The sequence below is a fragment of the Amblyomma americanum genome, chromosome 6 (assembly GCF_052857255.1).
Source record: "Amblyomma americanum isolate KBUSLIRL-KWMA chromosome 6, ASM5285725v1, whole genome shotgun sequence".
NCBI lineage: Eukaryota > Metazoa > Arthropoda > Arachnida > Ixodida > Ixodidae > Amblyomma > Amblyomma americanum.
In genome coordinates, this window is record NC_135502.1 from 55757548 (window position 1) to 55777673 (window position 20126).

The 20126-nt window shown below is 44.4% G+C and overlaps 1 protein-coding gene across 2 annotated transcripts in view; it reads left to right on the forward strand.

The window, feature by feature from the left end:
* PolE1 (DNA polymerase epsilon catalytic subunit 1) overlaps positions 1-20126 on the forward strand; it is a 61136-nt gene that overhangs the window by 27259 nt on the left and 13751 nt on the right. For both annotated transcript variants that reach the window (XM_077626930.1, XM_077626931.1), the window contains exons 29-44: positions 683-916; positions 1563-1695; positions 5442-5538; positions 6083-6221; positions 7318-7424; positions 8823-8951; positions 9469-9635; positions 10321-10481; positions 12274-12449; positions 13720-13834; positions 14146-14399; positions 15611-15695; positions 16621-16824; positions 18418-18495; positions 18591-18662; positions 19544-19645. In XM_077626930.1, coding sequence (XP_077483056.1) covers positions 683-916; positions 1563-1695; positions 5442-5538; positions 6083-6221; positions 7318-7424; positions 8823-8951; positions 9469-9635; positions 10321-10481; positions 12274-12449; positions 13720-13834; positions 14146-14399; positions 15611-15695; positions 16621-16824; positions 18418-18495; positions 18591-18662; positions 19544-19645 — 2253 coding nt within the window. The remainder of the gene's footprint in view (positions 1-682; positions 917-1562; positions 1696-5441; positions 5539-6082; positions 6222-7317; positions 7425-8822; positions 8952-9468; positions 9636-10320; positions 10482-12273; positions 12450-13719; positions 13835-14145; positions 14400-15610; positions 15696-16620; positions 16825-18417; positions 18496-18590; positions 18663-19543; positions 19646-20126) is intronic.

Genomic DNA, 20126 nt, shown 5'->3' on the forward strand with positions numbered 1-20126 from the left:
CTCTGGCCAGAGCAAGTGTACTCCAATCGCAATTTCAGGTCGCGCGCTCTGCGCCGGATTCAGGCGCTCTGTCACAGAGTGTGCAGACCGCTCCTGGCCTGCGATTGGAATTCACCAATAGTTTCGTTTTTGCGCCTTTGGTCATTTGCGCTCCCATCGCAGCAGTGATGGAAATGCTGCAACATCTGTAGCAACAAAATTCACGGTGCCCGTAAGGGCGCTGCGGCCACACCGAACAGGTGCCCAGAACAAGGTAATGGGACTGCAGCTAAAGCACTACTATATGGGAATGCTGCCATAATAGCGACGTAACAGCCGTGTTTTTATTGTATGGGTGTCTACTGAAGCTGCAGTGGGACTGGCTTACAACAACATAGCAGCCATAGCAGCTTTGGGATGAGGCAACAACTACTACATTGTTGCGCAGCCATGGTTGTCTGCATTGGTGCCCCGTACATTTGAGGTTGCGTGAGTGATTTCTCATTCCATATCTCTTGAAGGCAAGAAAACCTTTCTTGCTCACCCGGTCAGTGCTTTGAAGTGGCAGTAGTATTTCTAGAGCTGAGATTCACGGCTCATAACCAAATCCGCTGGCCTCGGAGCTCTTGAAAAGCATGGCACTTGCTTTTTTTCTAGTGGATGCGCTCACAAACAGCCTACATGTATTGCTTCTATGCTGCAGGAAGAAATGGTCGAGTGGCTGAAGTTCCACAAGGAGAAATGGGCACTTCAAAGGCGGCAGCGGCAAGAGCGTTCCAAGCGAATGAACCGTGGCTTCACTGGCCCCTCTAGTGCCACTGACAAGGCTTCTACCTCCAAAGGCAGTGCTGTTCGATCAGGAGTAGCTGGCACGCTAGGCAGCTTTCTCCGCAGGGCACAGCGTAATCTCCTTGACTCTCCATGGCAGATCATTCAGGTGAGTCACATTTCTTGGTACCTCAGTTTACCACATTTAAATGCTCCTTTTTTGCCCCAGATTTATGGCAATATAGGGTGTGTGTCCATCATGTAGTTAATATGTTAGCAGAAACTATATTTTGACAATGAAATTGGTGAGGTTGTTTCTTATGCAAATGAGTCTATTATGTGAGCAGATCAGCTGGTATTGTAGCTAGTAGTGACACAATGAACGAATTCCTTTGTTACTGGAGGAAAAAGGGAAAGTCTTGGTGGATGGTGTGCAGCTGTTGCCTGCTTGTAGTGAATGGTATAAAGCAGATAGAAGCAGAAAGGTGCCCCGGGAAAATATGTCCATATGAAAACTGCAGCAATTTCTTCTTGGGAAGTTGCACTAGAGAAAAGAGGTTAAACCTGTTGGCGAAACTCAGGCTCTCTGTGTGCCACGGGCAGGCGCTAGTGTACACTGTAGCTGCAAGAAGGGCTACAGAGGGTGCAAGGCACAGGACTGCACTGAGATAAACCGCCAGGATAAGACAGTAGGGTAGAGGGATATAGATCGTTAGTGAGGGTTTTGACATGTGTGCTTTGACACATGTAGCACAAGAAGTGTTGCTTGTATTTGGTGAAGTATATGACCAGTTTACCCTTTTGCTGCTGTGCAGTTGGACCAGACAGGCACACCTGGTGTGTTTCGTCTGTGGGCCTTGGTGGGCACTGAGCTGCATCAACTGCGTGTTGTCGTGCCCAGGATCTTCTACATAAATTCCAAAGTGCCCAAAGAGGAGGAAAGCCTAAGTAAGGACTTGCTGTGCTATGCGGAGCATGATGTGTGGTAAACAGGCATGAAATGCAAGGGCTTCGAGACATCACTGCTTTGAGTCTCATTTGGCAAACTTGTTTTACTGCATAAACGGTACGAGTTCCATTAGGTGAAAATACTGGCATACGTATGTCTCTGCACGGCCCGTTGAAGCCTCCGGCACGTGCAGCAAGCTTGAACACGAGAACCATCCCCTACGAGGAGTGAGAGGGAAAATCTGCATCAGTGGAGGCTGAGAGGCGAGCGCAGCAATGTCCCTAGTGAGCGGCAAGTATGGAAAGGAGGAAAGCAGCACTGAAAGCAAGCGCATGTTTGTGGATCATCATCAAGCTCGTCATAGGCTGATACAATGCGGCGTGCCAAGTATGGCGAAATATGTATAATGTAATAAATGTAAAAGCATGAAAAAATCATCAGCAAGTAATAAAATCAGTCTAAGTGTACCGGATGTAAATATAGCAAATGTAAAGCATATAAAATCATAAGTGAACCATAAAAGCTAGCCAAGGTAAAGTGAAATTAATTGCTACAGCTTTCAGGAAATGGGATGTGGCGGAAGGAGAAAGTACCAAATGGAAAAGCTTGATCTTAAATATGCATTCTGCTGATGCAGTTCAACGTATTAGACGACCTGAGCGTCTGTTGATCTTTTTCCTGATTTCCAGTCAGCTATCCGCTTTTCAAGAGCTTTCCTGGATTTAGTGTATGCTTCAAAAGTTTTTCTCTTTATATCACCGTGTCTAGTGCAGTGGCTTTTTCAGTGAAAGTAATAGAGCATAGCATTGTGATATTTGTGTGAGTGAGATAGCCTGCGCAGCCTAAAAACAAGTTTTAGTTAATGTAACACTGAAGTGACAACAGGAGTGGAGACGTGCTCAGTTAGCACCCTCGATGGTGGCTCAGTGGCTTTGCTATTCAGCTGCTGATCCCAAGGTCACGGGCTTGAATTCCAGCCTTGGCAGCTGCATTTTCGATGACGGCAAAATGAAAAAATGGCCGTGCGATGTCAGCGCATGGTAAAAAACAGAGGGTCTAGATTAGCCTCTATCCATTATGGCATTCCTCACAGCCTGCGTTGCTTCGGGACCCCATGTATCACATGTCATGCTGTATTAGCATAGCTGGTTCCTACGGCGCCTTCTAAATGCAAGATGGCAGGAACCTTGTTGAAGCAAGTTTAGACTTTGTGCACTAGCCACTGAGGCCATGTTTACCTGGGAAGCCGCCACTTCTTTCAAAAGTTGCACATGTGGAGCTCGTGCCGAGCGACCACATCGCCCCGGGGGGACAGATGAACATATACAACCTTTGTCCGTAAAGTTTTGAGACTGATTTATTTTCTTCTCTAGAAATGATGCCCCCCCAAAAATATTGAATATTGGTGCATATGTGTAGCGCCATCTTTTCTGGCTAACCTGAGCTATTTATGTTAATTGCCATGGCAGCCGCTAGATGGCACTACATGTAAAAAAATATGTTGTCACTAGTCGTCTGCGCATTCTACTGTGAGGGAATGTGGAGAGATGGACGTCCACCTCGAACAGCGTGTAAACATAAAATTCTGTGTGAAGCTTGGCAAGACAGCCACACAATGACCTCTTTCGTGATACTTACGGCAACGGGACATTATCGTGGGCGCGAGTTTTCGAGTGGCACAAGAGGTTCGTTTCGGGGAGAACGTCGGTGGAAGACGACACAAGGCAGGGGCGCCCTTCAACCTCACGGAATGAAAACAACGTGGCTCGGATCAGGGAAATCGTACAGCAAGACCACACCATTACAGTCCGCATGCTATCAGATGCTCTCGACATTAGTAAGACAACATGCCACCAAATTTTGCGTGAGAACTTGGGGAAACGAAAGCTGAATACCAGACTTGTGCCGCACTTCCTCCTCACACAGGACCAGAAGGACACGCGGGCATCAGTGAGCGCTTATTGCTCCTTGAGGCAGAAAAGGATGCTGCATTCGTCGACAGCACCATTGCTGAAGACGAAACATGGTGTTTTCAAAACGATCCTCGAACAAAGAGGCAGGGCGCCGAATGGCGGTGCATAAGCTCTCCGGCGTTGAGAAAGGTGCGGTGACAGAAGGCCAAAACAAAGACGATGCTGTTAGTTTTTTTCGGTGCCATAGGTGTCATACACCACAAGTTCGTCCCACAAGGGCAGACGGGGGGGAATCAGGAGTTTTATACCCGCGTGCTCCAACACATGCGTGATGCACTGTGACGCTGTCGCCCTGAGTTATGGGCATCTGGACAATGGAGCCTTCTCCACAATAATGCAAGGCTGCACACTGCTCTCAGCCTGACAAAATTTCTTGCCAAGCACAGTATTACTGTACTTCCCCATCCGCCATACTTGCCTGACCTCTTCCCATGCGATTTTTTCCTGTTTCCTCGTGTGAAGAGTGGCCTGAAAGGTCGCTGGATGGGGAGCGTGGAGGCCATTTAAGATGCCACGACAAAGGAGCTGACAGCCCTGCCAAAAGAAGCGTTTTCTAACTGTTTCCAAGACCTCAAGAAGCGTTGGAAGCTGTTTATAGACTGCAAGGGAGACTATTTCGAAGGGGTGCTGAACACATATGATTTCAATGTTAAACGCATTTTTTTTAATGGACTCAGTCTCGGAACTTTACGGACAAAGGTTGTAGGTACGTCAGCGACACGACTTGAGGAAATTGCGAAAGCGTACCACTTTGGCATTGATGCTGTAGGTATTAAGATTTCATTGCTTTAAAATGTGCATCTTTGCTGATGCTTTCTCTAGTGCTTTGCTTGGTTGGTCTCTTCCTGTTCATGCATTTGAGTATCAACTTGTATATTGAACTTATGGTTTGGTTTGGTTTACGGGGGTTTAACGTCCCAAAGCGACTCAGGCTATGAGTGATGCCGTAGTGAAGGGCTCCGGAAATTTCGACCACCTGGGGTTCCTTAACGTGCGCTGACATCGCACAGTACACGGGCCTCTAGAATTTCGCCTTCATCGAAATTCAACTGCCGCGCCGGGATCGAACCCGCGTCTTTCGGATCAGCAGCCGAGCACCATAACCACTGAGCCACCGTGCCGGCTTATTGAACATATGTATTAAAGTTGTTTCTTTGGCCATTCATGTGAATGATGGTGAGAAAAGCTGGGATACTGTGAACCATTTCACTCCACCTCATGTAGCTTCATAACACATCGAAATGTTCTTATGCGACTGCTCTGGTCTTACCCGGAAGGTGCCTTGCTTTGTGTCAATGAGAGCAGTGAATAGTTCTCACAGCAAACCATGTGATGTGCAGGTGCATGATACAAGAAGCAGCTGTTTCATATTTATTGTGCATCCATTATCATGCTGTTTGTTTCAGCTATGAACACATCTAGCTGTTTTCTTTAACCCTCCACACCACTGTATTTTCCATGCCATTGCTGGCGAGTACGAGCTAAGGACACTTATGCGAGATAGAAGGGGTCACCACAAGTCAGTTATGTAGTGCCATTTGGTGCTGGGGAGTTCAGTACACCCAATCTATGGTCAGCCTTGTTTGGTGTATAAAGTAAAAATTGCATTTGTTTGTTAAAAACATTTTGGGAACAGATCGATATAGCCATAATTCGTAATATCCATGTTCCATGTTTGTTATATCGAGGTTTGACTCTACTCACTCCTTTCTATTAATGCCTGGGAGAGTAATGTGTCTCTTGGTAAAGCACTGTGTTTGGCACCTTTACAGCGTGGCGTAAAGTGATGCGCCATTTACCAAGGTCCCACCCTGTTTACAACCTGTATGAGTACACAATAGAAGAAACTGTATTTCAGCAACGAACTGGGTAAGTTTGCAAGCATTTTTCGGCCTTGTATTTCATTGCATTGTTCACCGCTATGGAACAAAAGCATATTGGAGGGGAAGGCCTGATGCCTGGCACAGCTTGATAGTGCTTAGTACCATTCGCATGCAGTGATGGCATCTTGTGTCAGGACAACCGAGGCATCTTGAATGGTGACTGTGGCTGGACACATCTTTTTTCAGCCCTAGTTTTTACTGCAAGGCTGTGTAACTGCAATTTTCGAACTCGTGGAAAGAATTTTAAGTGTGCTGAGTGGTTTTGTACTGCTACCAGGGCATGTCGCATCAGTGCAGCAGGCAGAAGGGTGTTCTGCGCCACCAGTGATCTCAAGTGCATGTGCCTTCATGAGCACCAGTTTTTCTTGTGATATCATCCAGTAGTTTGTTCACGCTCATGCTGAAGCAGTTGGTTTTCACCCAGTACATATCTTAGCCTTATGTTCAAGGTCTTCCTCAAAGAAAAAAAAAAAAGACATTTTTTGTTTTTTGGTTTTTCGGGGTGATGTTTGTCTCCTCTGTGCTTGTAGGGACATCATGCAGGAGTTGTCGGCGCCTCACATTGAGGGCGTCTACGAGATGCAAGTGCCACTGGACTTCCGGGTCATGGCACAGCTCGGATGCGTGTGCTTGGTTTCCAAGCAGCATTACAGGGAGTACAGCAGCAAGGTACTGTGGGGCAGTTTCTACCTTATTTGGCTGTAGCAAACTTTAAGCATTAGGGCAGCAGCACTTAGGACAGTGTATACTTCTACATTTGGCCAGTCACATGCTACAGTGGGCACACTTAAATTTGGAATCGCTTAATATGGATATTCGCTTCAGTTAAACTGATGCGTTGTGATCCTTTGGACACCAAGTGTAATAACAAGGCAACACAAGTGTGTTTCCGTGCTAATCTTCATAAACTCTTTCTTGTGCTGCCATTGCTGCGCTGGACCACGGTGCATGCGGCCTCAATTAGGAGAGTAATGTGTGTCGTTGCCTTGAGTGGTACTAACAGTGCATGCCTATCCAAGCCAATCCATCTGCGCATTGAATTCAGAATGGCACATTGCGCAATGGCAGCGAGTCGGCTTGACTGGCAGACTCCCACCCATGACTTACTTAGTCCGAAAAATTGAACTGGCTTTCGTGCTCCACAGAGCCCGAAACATTGGTCAGGAATATGAATACATTCCTATGAGGTACTTGATGGTTCAACAAAGATTGCAATATTGCGCAAGTCTGAATTATTGCAATCCGAAAAATCGGTCGACTACTGTAACTGAAAAAAGCAGTCATACATGTGGACATGTTAGTGCGGCAGCAGTTTGATGAAGACAGAGTTCCAGCCTGATGTGCTCGGCATACCAAATCAATCTGGCACACTTTTTGTTACTTTCCTCATGGCCTAATTGAAAGTTGGAAGGTGCACCCGCCGTCAGAAGTTTATGGAATGCAGTATGAACGAAAAGTTAATTTTACTGCTGCATTTGTATACAGTATGAAAGAGATATGGGCAACCTAGTTCTGAGTGTGCGAATTGCATCACTAAGCCTCAAGCAATGCTCCCTGGATGCAAAGGAAATAAATTTCTTTGCCAAAGTCATATTCTATAAACTTGGACCCCAGGTGTACATATAGAGTTTTCGCTACAGTCGTCGCACACTGTTATAGCTAGTAAACAAAACATGGCAGTGCAACTAGGCATGTTGTGGTCACAGCAATGGACCAAAAGCTGTGTTTGCATATATATCATGCCAAAATCTCATTTTCTTCTCAGGAGACTGACACATTCAACTTTAGACACCTGGAATTTGGCACACTGGCACAGCATGAATACCTGCAGCCTGGTACCCTAAAGTACTTGTACTTGTACCACCATGTTGAGTAAGTGTAGCCAGCAGAGCATCCTGCTGGGCTTGCTGGTTTGATATGCAGAAAACATAAGCCCAAACAAATAAAATAGCAGAGAAAAGGGGGGGGGGGTGCAACATGGCCTGAAGGGATACTGAGGATAAAGTGAAGTTAGCCTGTAGTAATGGATTACTGCATTCAACAACAGAGATGCTACTTTCTCTGAAAAGAAGGCTTTTCTAAGCTAGAAAAGGCTAAAAAATAACATACAGAGGCCACCATCATCGGCTGATTTCACAAGTAAACTGTGGTGTGCGGACACAGTTTTAGGTCTGGATCCCAGAGGTTGGGCTATATAGCTATTCACCTCAATACGGAGATCACGGAGTCCTTTTCGGTATACAAGTTTGAATCGAGTAGCTACAAAATTTTCAAATGTGCTTTTTTTTTTAACAATGTACCTTATGCTGCCTTACAAACATCACCAAATCCAGAAAGAGCCATGGAATTGATTTTTACTCGGAACGAAAGTTGAGCAGAGTTTCCTCAGTGTCCCTTTAAAATTAAAATGCTTTTCGTGTAGCCTTCCGTCTTTATTCAGTGCATATAAATTTTTCCACTCAAGCGTAATGTGGACTGATTTTGCTTCATAGCCGCCGCGCTGGCTCATTGGTTATGATGCTCTGTTTCTGACCTGAAAGACATGGGTTCAATCCCAGCCGTGGCGGTCGCATTTTCAATAAAGGCGAAATGCTAGATACTCATGTGCTGTGTGATGTCATTGCATGTTAAAGAACCCCAGGGGGTTGAAATTATCCGAAGCCCTCCACTACATGGCGTCCCTCATAGTCTGATTCACTTTGGGACGTTAAACCCCATAAACCAAACTCTTCTTAGTTGTTCTCATATCCTATGCAGGGACATTTTATTGTGGTCAAAAGCTTTGTAATTGCACTTGTAGAACAGTGCAATTACAAAGCTTACTTTGCTTGCATTTACGCAGGCAAGTTATGTGCTTGTGTAAATGCATGAATTTATAACAAACAACTATGGACTGGTTCAGCATGGCAGTGAGTACCAGGTCAGAGTTAAGCCTTTCTTTTAGTTTCACTGGCCTGGAAAGTCTTTTTATAGTGTGGTGGCACTAACGACAATGATGCATCACACTTGGTGAGCGGTCATCAACACTTGAAGTGTGTTAGTGCTCTACACAGGTTTCCATTGTCCACTGCTATGTTCTGTCGTGGTTGATCCTGAAAGTAAAGCATGAAAGTAATATAGAATACAAAAGCGTACAAACTGCAATGTTCCGCTATGCCTTTGGTGCATTATATTAGATACTTCTGAAAAACTCATGATTAGGTCCTTGTGTATTATTATGGTTCCCCATTCCTGATCCCATTTCATTTGTATTGCACCCTTGCATTGCAGTGGCCAGAAAATGATGTTTGGCATGTTTCTACCACCACTCAAGAAAGGTGTTGTGTTTGCTGTGGACACTGTGCGCTCAAACCAGATGCCAAACATGGGCACCCTCTACAAGGCTGAACGGCAAGCAAAGCAAGTAGAACTTTTTTTCTATTCACTTCTTATCAATGAATAATTGTTTGCAATCTGTGTGCAATCCTACACAGCCATATGGCTACAAAAAGATGCTTTGTAGCCTTCATTAGCAGCCTGAGTGCAATGCACCTCAGTGTAGATATTGATCCATGTAGGTGCTGACTCATTGTATTTGTACTCTCACCAGCTGCAGCTGTTGTGCGTTTGACAAAGAGTGCATGCATGCAGGGCTTTGCCCCTCTGCCTGAGGGGCTACCTTTGATTAGTTGGTGTTAGTTATTTTTTTTCTAACTTGCAAGCAAGGGTGATTTGTGAGGCGGAGTGATTGAGAGATATTGTTGAAAACAGCACAAAATGTAGCAGGTAGAGCAAAACACTGGTGCTAATGTGAAATCGATGTCGTGCGAGGTCAAGCTGTACCTTTAGGTAGTGCGATGAAAATGTGGACATAGAATCACAGTGCCATCATTTTAGATCATTTGGTGCACCTCTCACTGGATTGCTTCCTTTTCAGAATTGAGCGTGGCACGGCAGCTGACCTGGTTCCCGAAGATGGCTACGCATTTGAGGTCCGAGTGGAGACAGATGTTCGCGTTGTGCACCGAGCCATCCAGAGAGCATTGGCACTTTATCGAGATGAAAAGAAGGGGCCAACTATGGTTGCTGTACAGAGCTGTGTTTGTAAGTTTTATAGTAGTAGTAAGTGGTTTTATGAAAATAATAATAAAAAGGAAGGAAAAGATTTTTGCTAGCCCCGGCATCTGCCATTGATACTGAAGCACCTGAGCTGGGGCAGCGGAAATAAAGGATAGCAGGCAGAATGGAGAAATGAAATGTAAGAGGTGAGGGGACAGGAAGAGAGGAAATATACACAAACTATTTACGCAAAAAGAAATGTGTACAGGTTGTGCACGTGATTAGCTCATGATGGAGCACAGTTTCGTGTTCCTTGCCTTCGTGTTTACTTTCCTTCGATTGCCTTCGTGTTTTAATTTCTAGAGGACAAGTGCACGTTGCATTCTTATTTAAGGTGCAGGAGGAGATTAAAATGTGAGAAATAGTATGGCAAGGGTGATGAAACACCACAGCAGTAGCCTATCTGCTGGAGCATCCGCTTTGCTTGCAGGACTAGCGGGGTTTTATCCGGAGTGCCACCAGGTACTCACTGGTTTCTCTCTAGGTGCAAGTTTTGCCTGACACTTGGCATCCCTAGGGGAGAAATGCTTGGGAAATCTGGGCCTTTGATCCAACCTTTGAAGATGAAAACACTTTAGCCATGGTGCTCTTTGGCCAACCTTTCTGTGCATCATTAAAATTGGATCATCATCAAGCTCTCTCATACCTCTTCTTTTTTTTTTTTTTGCAGCCTTGGAAGAGCTCAAGTCCACAATGCCGGGTCTGTTTGAGTTTCCTGTGGTGCCCATGCACGTTGATGACAAGGAGGACCTCTACCATGTGCTTGAATGGCAACGTATCGGTGCCAAGGCCATGATCAGGCACTACCTCAACGTGGAAACCATCCTGACGGTGTGTAACTGAACTGCTTGCTGCACTACATGATTTGCCTTCTTGCGCTCCCTGATGTGCACTGCTGCATTCGACTCTTGCTTTTTTGCAATAAATTAGAACTTGACGGCAATCCACACAGGGATTTGCGTGGAGAGTGTTCAGCTTTTGGAGATCTTGAGCCACATTGTAAGCTTATTAAGAATCAATCAGCATTTTTTGGGGTTTATTTATGTCAGAAAATTAATGAAAATAATAATAAAAAATTGTGCACTTGCATCACTATATTCACTGCCATTAGCAGTCTTATAATTCAGATGTGGACACAATGTCAGTACTGAAAGATAATTAATTACTAGAAATCAAAAAGGAAGGTCCTGTAACATTGGTGAGATCATTTTTTTTCTCGAGTGTATAAAGTGTCACACTGCATAAAATTATGCTCCAAGAGCTCTACCGTTCTATCATTCTTTGTAATTATTGTGTGTTTTATGTGCTGTATTTTTTTGTCTGTTTATTAGCTACCAAGTTGTGTGGCAGTACTACTCAAGCACGCTTGTGTTCTCCAGTCAAATTCTCCAGACATTGTTTTGCCTCTATGCACTCAGTCCATTGAATACTGGCAGCATATGTGACGAGCACTTTTATAAAGTATCCGTTAATGAGTTTAGAATTCATGGCAGTGTTGCATAATGCCATTGCCATTACTGACAGTCTTAGGGTGGTATAATACTGCAACGGTTCCCAAACCGATTCCATGCCATCTTGAATTTCCCACTCTTCCTCATTAGTTGAAGTGACCCTGCACCCCACAATCGTTCTTGGTTATTGGCTGAAGACAGTGGCATCACTTTAGCCTATGGCGAAGGGCAGGAAATTAAAAAAAATGGCATCAGTTTAGAAGGAATCGGTATAGTATACCGACCTTGGTTTTAAACTTCCAAGAAGTGAATTTTTTGCCTTAGGGCTATGCAGTAATGAGGAGCCCCTTAACAATGATGAATATCTGCTTTTTTTTTCCAAGGTAAGACCAACCTTTGTCCGATTAGCCAGTGAACTAGTACCAGCAGAATACAACTTAAGAAAAAATTTGAATGACTGTTTTGCCAAGCTGTGTTTTTTTTCAGTTCCCTCTTCCAGTACTTCTAACGAAAGCAGAAAAAAAAAATTGCAAACACACATGCAAACACACAAGCAAACACACAAGCTGAAGAAATCTGTTCTTCAAAGCTTGCCTGGGGACCATGGATGACACACCCTATTTCCTATGCAGCCATGTATGCAATGTGCACTTTGCGTGAGAATGCATACGGTGTACACGTTTATAGCAACTTTGCTAAATGACGCAGGTGCACACTTGTGCACTATTTTGTCTTCAATAATTGCACCGGTGTGCATAGGGCTTCACTATACTGTGGGCCCCTGCGCACCACATTGGTTTTGGTGCAACTCTGGTGCAAGTTTATTGAAAATGCTATTGAAGACATCGGTGGTGTTAATTGTTATCTAGGCGAGTTTTACCACGATTGCAGGTGACCTTTGCATTACAGACGCCAAAGCGTTGCACGAAAATCTAGCATGCAACCATTAGAACGTAATTTTGCATTAGAAAACAGGGTAATGGCAAACCAAAGAGAAGCTTTAGGTTTCACTTGAGAATACTGCAGTATGCTTGTGCTTTTCGAGTTGCCGTGGATGACTGTTGGGTTCTTTCCTTCAGTCTCTTGTTCACACAACAAAGTGCACTGTAGCACCTGTTGCAGCCTTGCTTGAATGCCTCCAGTGAACTCAGATTGGCGTGATCCTTTTGCAGACAATGCTGGAGCAGTGTCGCTACTTCCACTTGCCTTTGGGAAACCTTCCGAAGGATGCTATCCTGTTTGGCTGTGACCTCTTCTACGCACGTCACTTGCAGAGGCAGAACTTTGTGCTCTGGTGTTCAGAGACAGACAGGCCAGACTTGGGCGGCAAGGAAGCCGATGATAACTGGTAGGTCAAAAATTATCTGCTTAAGCTTTATTGGCTTACTTGTAGCAACTAGACAACAAAACCAGCATACCTAATCGTGTTGCGGACAGAGCTTCTTACATGAGCACTCACTGTGCCGTTGTATGCATACATCTCACTTGGCACAAATGCCCCCCTGTTTTGAGAATGATATTAGTTTGTCCAAACTGAGCAGATACTTTGGAGATTACCAGGTTATTGTGATGCATGCAATTTCTTATTCTGTTCATGCTCTGAAATACTGAAGGCCAATTATGTATGTCTCATGCTGCATAGTTTCATGATGCTTTAACGTTTTGCTGTATATTGTTGTGCATAAGTTGACCTCCCAACTTGCAGCCTTCGTTTGACTCCAATTGTAAGTCGACGCCGGCTTGCTGCCCAGGGAAGCCAAAGCAGGAAGCTGCATGTCTACACTATTTTCGGCGGGTGGCATTGGGTTGTACATGCAGCTCAAAGCAACAGATGTGGAAAGGCGCAATTGCGAGGCCATCAATGAAAGGCAGATGGGCATTAAAAGCAGGAACAGGCTCTGGCATGGGGTGCACACTACCCATGGCTTTACTGAGCTACCTTAGACCCAATAAATAGGTCAAATCGACCCACTATTTTCGGATGGTCATTTCTGTAAAAAAATGCACATTTATACATGGCAATTGACGGTAACCTTTTCACTGTGTTCTTGTTGTTTGAGCATAATGATTTCTCACATAACTGTGTGCAAAGAGAGACTTAAATTTTCTAGAATCAGCTCTGGTTATTCTTGTCTCATTAACTCTTTTGCTGCTCTGAATTTAACTAGCTGCTAACTTTATAAACTGCTCGTTATTTCTTTTTGCTGTATTGCTTGTTAAACGTCGTTGTTTCTGTAAGAATTTTTCTTAAGATTTAAACATCTTGAATGATACCAAACTTCCTGGTAACATTTTTCAGTTTGGAAATAACCGTAGATAATTTCTTTTTGATGATTTAGTGGAATTATGTTTACATCCTAAAATTAGATGGAGTATTTACATCTTGCAGCTCAATGCCAGTCTTTTATAGTGTAAGCACATGGGAGAAAGAAAAAGTGCGTGTGAACATCATGCATTGGATTAGCCCCACGTCATCTGTGCATTTTTCAGCCTTAAGGTGTAGTTTGTAGCTGCACATTCTTGTTTCCTGTGACTGCTGTGCTGAGAAGATTATTGCGAAAGCCACAGAAAACCCTCTGTTGCCTGGACTGCCTGCAAATGGCCAATGTTCATTGCAGCCTCCTAGTGGAAGCGGAAATGACCTCTGTTGCTGAGGTCAACAATCCCGGGGCTTACACCTCAGTTTGTGTTGAAATGGATCTGAACGGCTTGGCTGTGACCACCATACTCCAGGTACGTGTATATTTTCTTCTGCAAAATCTTAGGTCACTTTGGAGGTGCTAATTCTTTTTATTTTTATGTAGTGAATGCTTGGTTGAAAGATGCTTATTTGTTTGGGATGGCAGCTCTGTACAGCCACTTCACCACATTGCATTGTGTGTGTGTAATCTAGTATGATTGGGGGGAGGGCGACCCCTTTCCATTCAGAAAACTTTAAATGGGGAAAACTTGTTGAACTCTATTGTTTTGACAAAAAGTTCAAAGAAATGCATGGCGCAGTGTTTGAGACAAGGGTGCCAGACAACGTCCTCTGTTCCTTGCAGTCTCAGAACCTTACTGAGCTGGAAGGTGTGAGCGCAAGCGTCGCTTTCGATGCTGGAGGATCGGCCTGTGTCTCTCTGGACAGCATGGTGGGTGCGCAGCAGCAAGGCGTGAATCCTTCCCTGACCAGCTACGATGATGTGGCCCTGTCGGCCAGTGCTTTTCGTGTTCTGCGCTCCATGGTGGCCGGCTGGATGCGGGATGTGGCCATCTACCGCAATGTATTTGCAGACTACCAGCTGGCTCATGTCTTTCGGTATTTTTTTAATATTTTCCATAATCCTTAGGCCAGTAGCTCAAGTGGCCAAAGTTATGTAAAATTCTGGTTTGAGACCGCTTTATAAAGCGGTACATGCGCAAAATTTCAAATACTAACAAAAGACTATGATTTTAAAGTACTATAGGACACTGTGAAAGGCGAATGCAGAAATTAATGCACATGAAGAGACTTCGCAAGCTGGATTCGGTACCCACCTTGTTGTGCATGTTCTGTGTTCATCTTTCGTAGCACTATATTTCTATGCTTTAAAACAATGGTGAACCAACCAGCCTTGTAATATGCATTATTGAATCAGCGAGTATGATTTATTGCCTCAGCGTAAAAGGATGCCTTAAAGTACGTTTTAGCTGCTGGCATTGAGTGGAATGTAGTAATTCAATATGTTCAGTACTGGCTGATAGGCAGCTTCAGCATTTCAGCCTGCACGGAAATTTACTTTCACTGACGCGCAATCAGAGCAGGAAAAAGTAACGTGATGTCTTCGCGTTAGCATGTTAACTGCCGGTGACTTGAGAACCTGAAAAGTGGCTTTCTGGTCTGTGACACGGTTGCAAGCAGGTTAACGTCTCCTCTTGTCAGAGAATTCCAAGCACACTTGATCATCACGTCACAGCGGGTTGAATGTGGTATCATGCAGGAAAAAAATACTCGCCAGCAAAAGCTTGATGTCTGTACCTCTTCATATAAATTAACTGGATATAATACTATGTGCTTGCAACCTTCAATAGCAAGTATTCGTTGCTGTGTATCAAGCATGAAACATTCAATTTCAAAACTGCAGGCAGTGTTCTGTCACTTTATATCCATTACATTAATTGTAATGAATAATAGGATGCCTCTGTATGAGGAAACTTAAAACCAAAAGTATTTTCTTCCAAATGAAACACTGTATTTTGCCACACCCTTCGTGCTTCCAGCAACTGTTGGCCAGTTTGATTTGTTCATTTCTAAAGGCTACTTCTTTTCCCAACTCCTTTGATGTTTCATATTTGATATACTCCAATTAATATGCTTCTAATTGGTCATTAAAATTTCTGGAAATTGCAGTGTTAAAAATTTGTAAGCTAGAGAGAGGAACGGATATCAAATGATCAGTGCTTTTTTCCAATGTGGTAAATAGTTACCGATATGTGAACCGATGTGTTTTGTAGCCTTGGCCTTTCTTTTCATCATCTCCAACTTTGCAGGTGGCTGAAGAGCTCGCAAGCTTTGCTGTATGAGCCAGTTCTGAAGAGGATTCTTAGCAACCTCATGAAAAAGATGTTCTCACAGGTTAGAATATTGAGCTTACATTGAGATTGCTGCACACTGTTACTGGGCTGCAGGCATTATTAGGCAGAATCCTTCCCTACACCACAAAATTTATGCTTGTTGTTTTGCTGGGATGGCCCATCTCTTGTTGCCTCTTGTTGCAACAAGCAGTACTGAGCAGGGAAGTGCAACTCACTTTAAGTTGCACGTGTCCTCACTTACTCATCAGTATACTTGAGTTTAACAGCCATTGAGAGTGCATTTATTGAACCAAAGTTCTTCCACCAGGGGAAGATTTATGGTTCACTTTTGGTGGGAGCACTTGAGGGGGTGTCCTATTTGAACCATGTATTTCTTGGACATTTTACATCGAGGAAATTGGGTTCAGATGGTTTTCCTGTGTCAAATTTTTCGTTTGAATGGCTGGGCGGGGGGGATCTCCCAATTAATGTTTGCAATTACTGGCAGCACTAACAGCTGCAGCTATCCTTCTATGTAGCCTTGCATAAAGTGAATGCTAATAAGGACACACGGCATAAAATCCTACTGTGCCACTAACCCCAAGCTACTAATACTACAACTATTGGTACTGTCACTAGCACTGCATAAAATAACTCTGAGTGCTCTTCATCTACGGCTACTATTTCATGGCCACTTGTACATCGCACACTTGTAAAGGCATTGGTGCTGTTTATTTTAGGCCAACTTGGGTCTGCAGTTGTTTCAATAGAACAGAAAACTAAATGTAACAAATGCAGAGAACTGAAAACATTCATGCATTAAAAAGGGGAATGACGTCTTAATGTGCATCAGTGTGATCAAGAGTTCCTGGGCTCTCATTTTTTAAGGCACAGTGACGATGAATGAGATTGTCTTTAGCGCCTCTTTATTTACTCACCACCTTCCTCTTGTTTGTCCCTTGTCCCTCTGTGATTTGGCCTGCCAGCTGGTGATGGAGTTGGAGCGCCTTGGCATGGTGGTGGTACATGGAAGCACCAGCCGACTGGTGCTGTGCACCAAGCGCCGCCGGCTGCAAGATGGTCTGGCCCACGCTGAGTATGTCATCAACGGTGTCCGTGGACGTGAACTCTTCCACAGCCTTGACCTTGGTGTACGTGCCGCCTGGCAACTCCTCCTCTGGCTTGACCCGGTACGTCTTTGTAGCGGCCATGCATTAGAATAGAGCAGGGGCTTTCGAACTGGTTTTCATAGGATCCCTAATTTCTATGGAGCGCTTTTTGGGCTGTTCAAGCACCCAAAGTCACATGTGCGTCACCCCCCACCCATTTCCTTTGCTAAATTTATTTTGAGACTGGCATTGTTGTTCATAGCAGCCTGTTTCACTCTATAGCTAGACGTTATTGAATGTGCGGCCGTGCCGTCATGCGCGTCCGCGTCGCCATGCGCGGCCGCAAAGGGACAAGCGGCAAAGGGACGAATTGCACGCCGTTTACCCGGCTTGCTCACTCTGGCGGTCGCTTTCCTAGATGAGCAGTTGAAAGAGCAAACTTCCGGTAACCTCTGGCACGTGCCGGAATCCGAAACTACTGAACTGTTTGCTGTTTGGTTTGCTGCTAGTCAGCCAGGCTGCACGCAAGGGAGCGTTTTATTGTCTTTTATTTCCATTTGCCTTTGACTGCTGACTTTGAAATGGTGTCATTGCGCATTTATGGCTTTGAGCTGCGCACGCACCATCGTGCCATCCTGCAGGGAACTACGTAATGTAGGACAAAGCAGGAGGGGATATGCATCTTACACTTGGAGTCAAGTTTCTTTTTGGCCAGCAAGAGGTGCAAGTTGGGGGTCAATGTGTAGCTGCCAATATGGAGTATATATTGCTCGCTATGATCTTTGTAGAGTTTTTTAGGACGTGTTTGCAAAATCGTTGTGTAATTTGTGCACCTCCTTTTTGAAGCCCTAAGTTGAATCAAAAAAGTGCGGAAATTATGTGAGTAAATACAGTACCTATTGGTGATGCCCTGTGGTTTTTGTAGACATTTGCATAATCTTCTCGAAGAACGGTGTTTGTTGGCTGTGTCGCCCAGAACTCGGTAAGATCTGTTTGCCCTACATTTCGTGAAGCTCCTGCCGTGCTTCCGTGGCTTATACAATGTCATGTCCTGTTTGGGTCTAATGGTGTACTTACCTACTGCCTTGGAAACTTTGCCTTACTGCCTTAAAAACTTTGCCTGAGCGTCAGCTGCATGGAATCCACCACATCTCTAGTTTCTGGAGTACATCTCCATTGTCATGCCTTATGTTGCCGCCATACCCAACAGTGCCTAACTTGCACCCGTCCCTTCCACCTTTCATAGGCACTTCTTTGGGCTTTGTCCTAAGTTCTGTTTCATTTTTGTTAACCCCCTAGCGGATTTGGGTAAGCCAGGCTCGTCATAAGCCAACTGCCATTTCTGGCTCATGATGAGTCCAGCTTGTGTGTTTTCTGGCACTCTGTGTCCAGTTTAAGGTGAGTAGGGCTCACCCAAAGGATTTTTTAGTTTGCCGGCAGATGGCAGCACAGGTAATCATGACCATTTTGGTGACATTTTCAAAAAGAAAAAAACCTTTGTTAGGGGATTGAGTTTGTTTCTGAAAATATGCGAAAAATCACTTCAAAGAGTGTCAAGCATGTAATGATTGTGTCACTTATGCAGGCTATTTTTTCATTATGCGAGTGTGTACTGCAATAAATGTGGGGACACGAAGTTATTTAATACCTGGTTTTCCTAATTCTTCCACGCAGGCGAATCATGGCGGCATCCAAGGAAAGCTGGAGGAAAATGGAGACGAAGAGGAAGAAGAGGAATCTGCTGATGACGAGGTGATCAGCCTTTGTTTTTGAGCACTCTTGGGTTCTGCAAGAGCATGAAGACCCAGACGCACTCTTTTTTTCCTTCCTCTCTTCTTGCACTTCAGGCGGAGGTGCGAATGCTGTGGAACCTGGCACATTTTTTGCCCGAAACTGGAGCTGTACAGGACAACTTCAACGTAAGTTTCAAGCACTACCACTTGGTGCAGAGTACACATTGTTGTACCGATGTTCTAGCAAAGGTCATAACAAACGCTATCCTTCAGTATTATTATTGTTTCCAACATATACGTATCTTGTCTTGAGCGCCAAGGTTTTTTTTTTTTTTTTTTTCGCTTCTACGTGCATGTTGTTCACTGTTAGCCGTGTTTGATCACTTCATATGGTAACCTTGTCTGGAGCCGATTGTACATAGTTTGTCCTCAAGTAGGCAAATGAACCACTGTTCTACCAGATTTATCTTTGCATGTGTCCTTGCCGCATTTTGAAATTTCCTTGTGTTGTGTGATGTAGTTCTTGCCTCATTGTAACTGTTGTGTATGCCCACCTGCTAGGGCCCCGTAAAGGGGCCTGCAGTATTGAAAATAAATAAATAAAAACTTCTGTTGCCTGTCCATATCCTGCTTGTAAAAGTTGATTGTTATCCTTTGCTGTCTTTGCCTGCTTCGCAGAAAAATAAATCTACCTTTGACGTCAGTTGCACATCTGTTGGATATTCAAAATAAAACTTTCTATTTGCTGCATATGGCGTACCTAACTTCTGCTGCCTGTTTTGTTTGTGGCCGTAATATTGATACGAGGTGGCAAGCCAAGGAACAGGACGACATGATGACAGATGATAATATGATTTAATGGTTGCGGGCCTAGCCCGAACGCTCCATCCCACGCCACTGCCCTCTTCTTCGTCTTCGTAACAGTATATAATTATGGCCACGTAGCGGCTGGGAAAACGCAGCACCCAGGAATGTAATAGCAGGGTTCTACCATATTTCTTTGTTTTAGACTCACATGAAAGACATTAAATATGTGTATTCATTTAGCTGTATTTTATTCCATGCAGATGGTGATAGGGAGCTATATCAATTCCATCTTTCTGAAACTGAAGGAGGAAATGGATGTGCCAGGAGCTTCACAGGTGCAAAGAAGAACTGCAAGCCAAGTGGTACGTTTAATCAAAGCAGAGGGTGCAAGAGCTCCTGAAATGTTTGCTGTTTTCCTCTCTGTTAACCTGAAGAAAAGATTAGAGAACTCAGCAGTGGGAAGAATGGATCGCACCAAACTGCACAAATGTGCCTCAGCATTGTAAATGCGCTTTTCATCGTGAAAATGAAGCCTGGGTGCAGCTTGCTGTTCTGAGGCACTAGCAGTTTTCATAGATTCATATTTGCATGATTCCGTTACTTTTTTCGTTTAACATGAGAGCGTTAAAGGCCCCGTTCACCAGAAAACCTGGTGTTGTCGATGTCGGCATTATGAGAAAAAATCGTGGCCATGGCTCTGGCAGGTAGTCCCCAGAGAGCAACCTAGGAGGCAGGTGGGCCACCTAGGTCATGCGACCTTGCAGTGCCATCACAACCTGCCCAGCGGACAGTGAGCAAACTGCCCTTCATGGCAGGTGGCAGTTATATTAATGATAGGCCTCT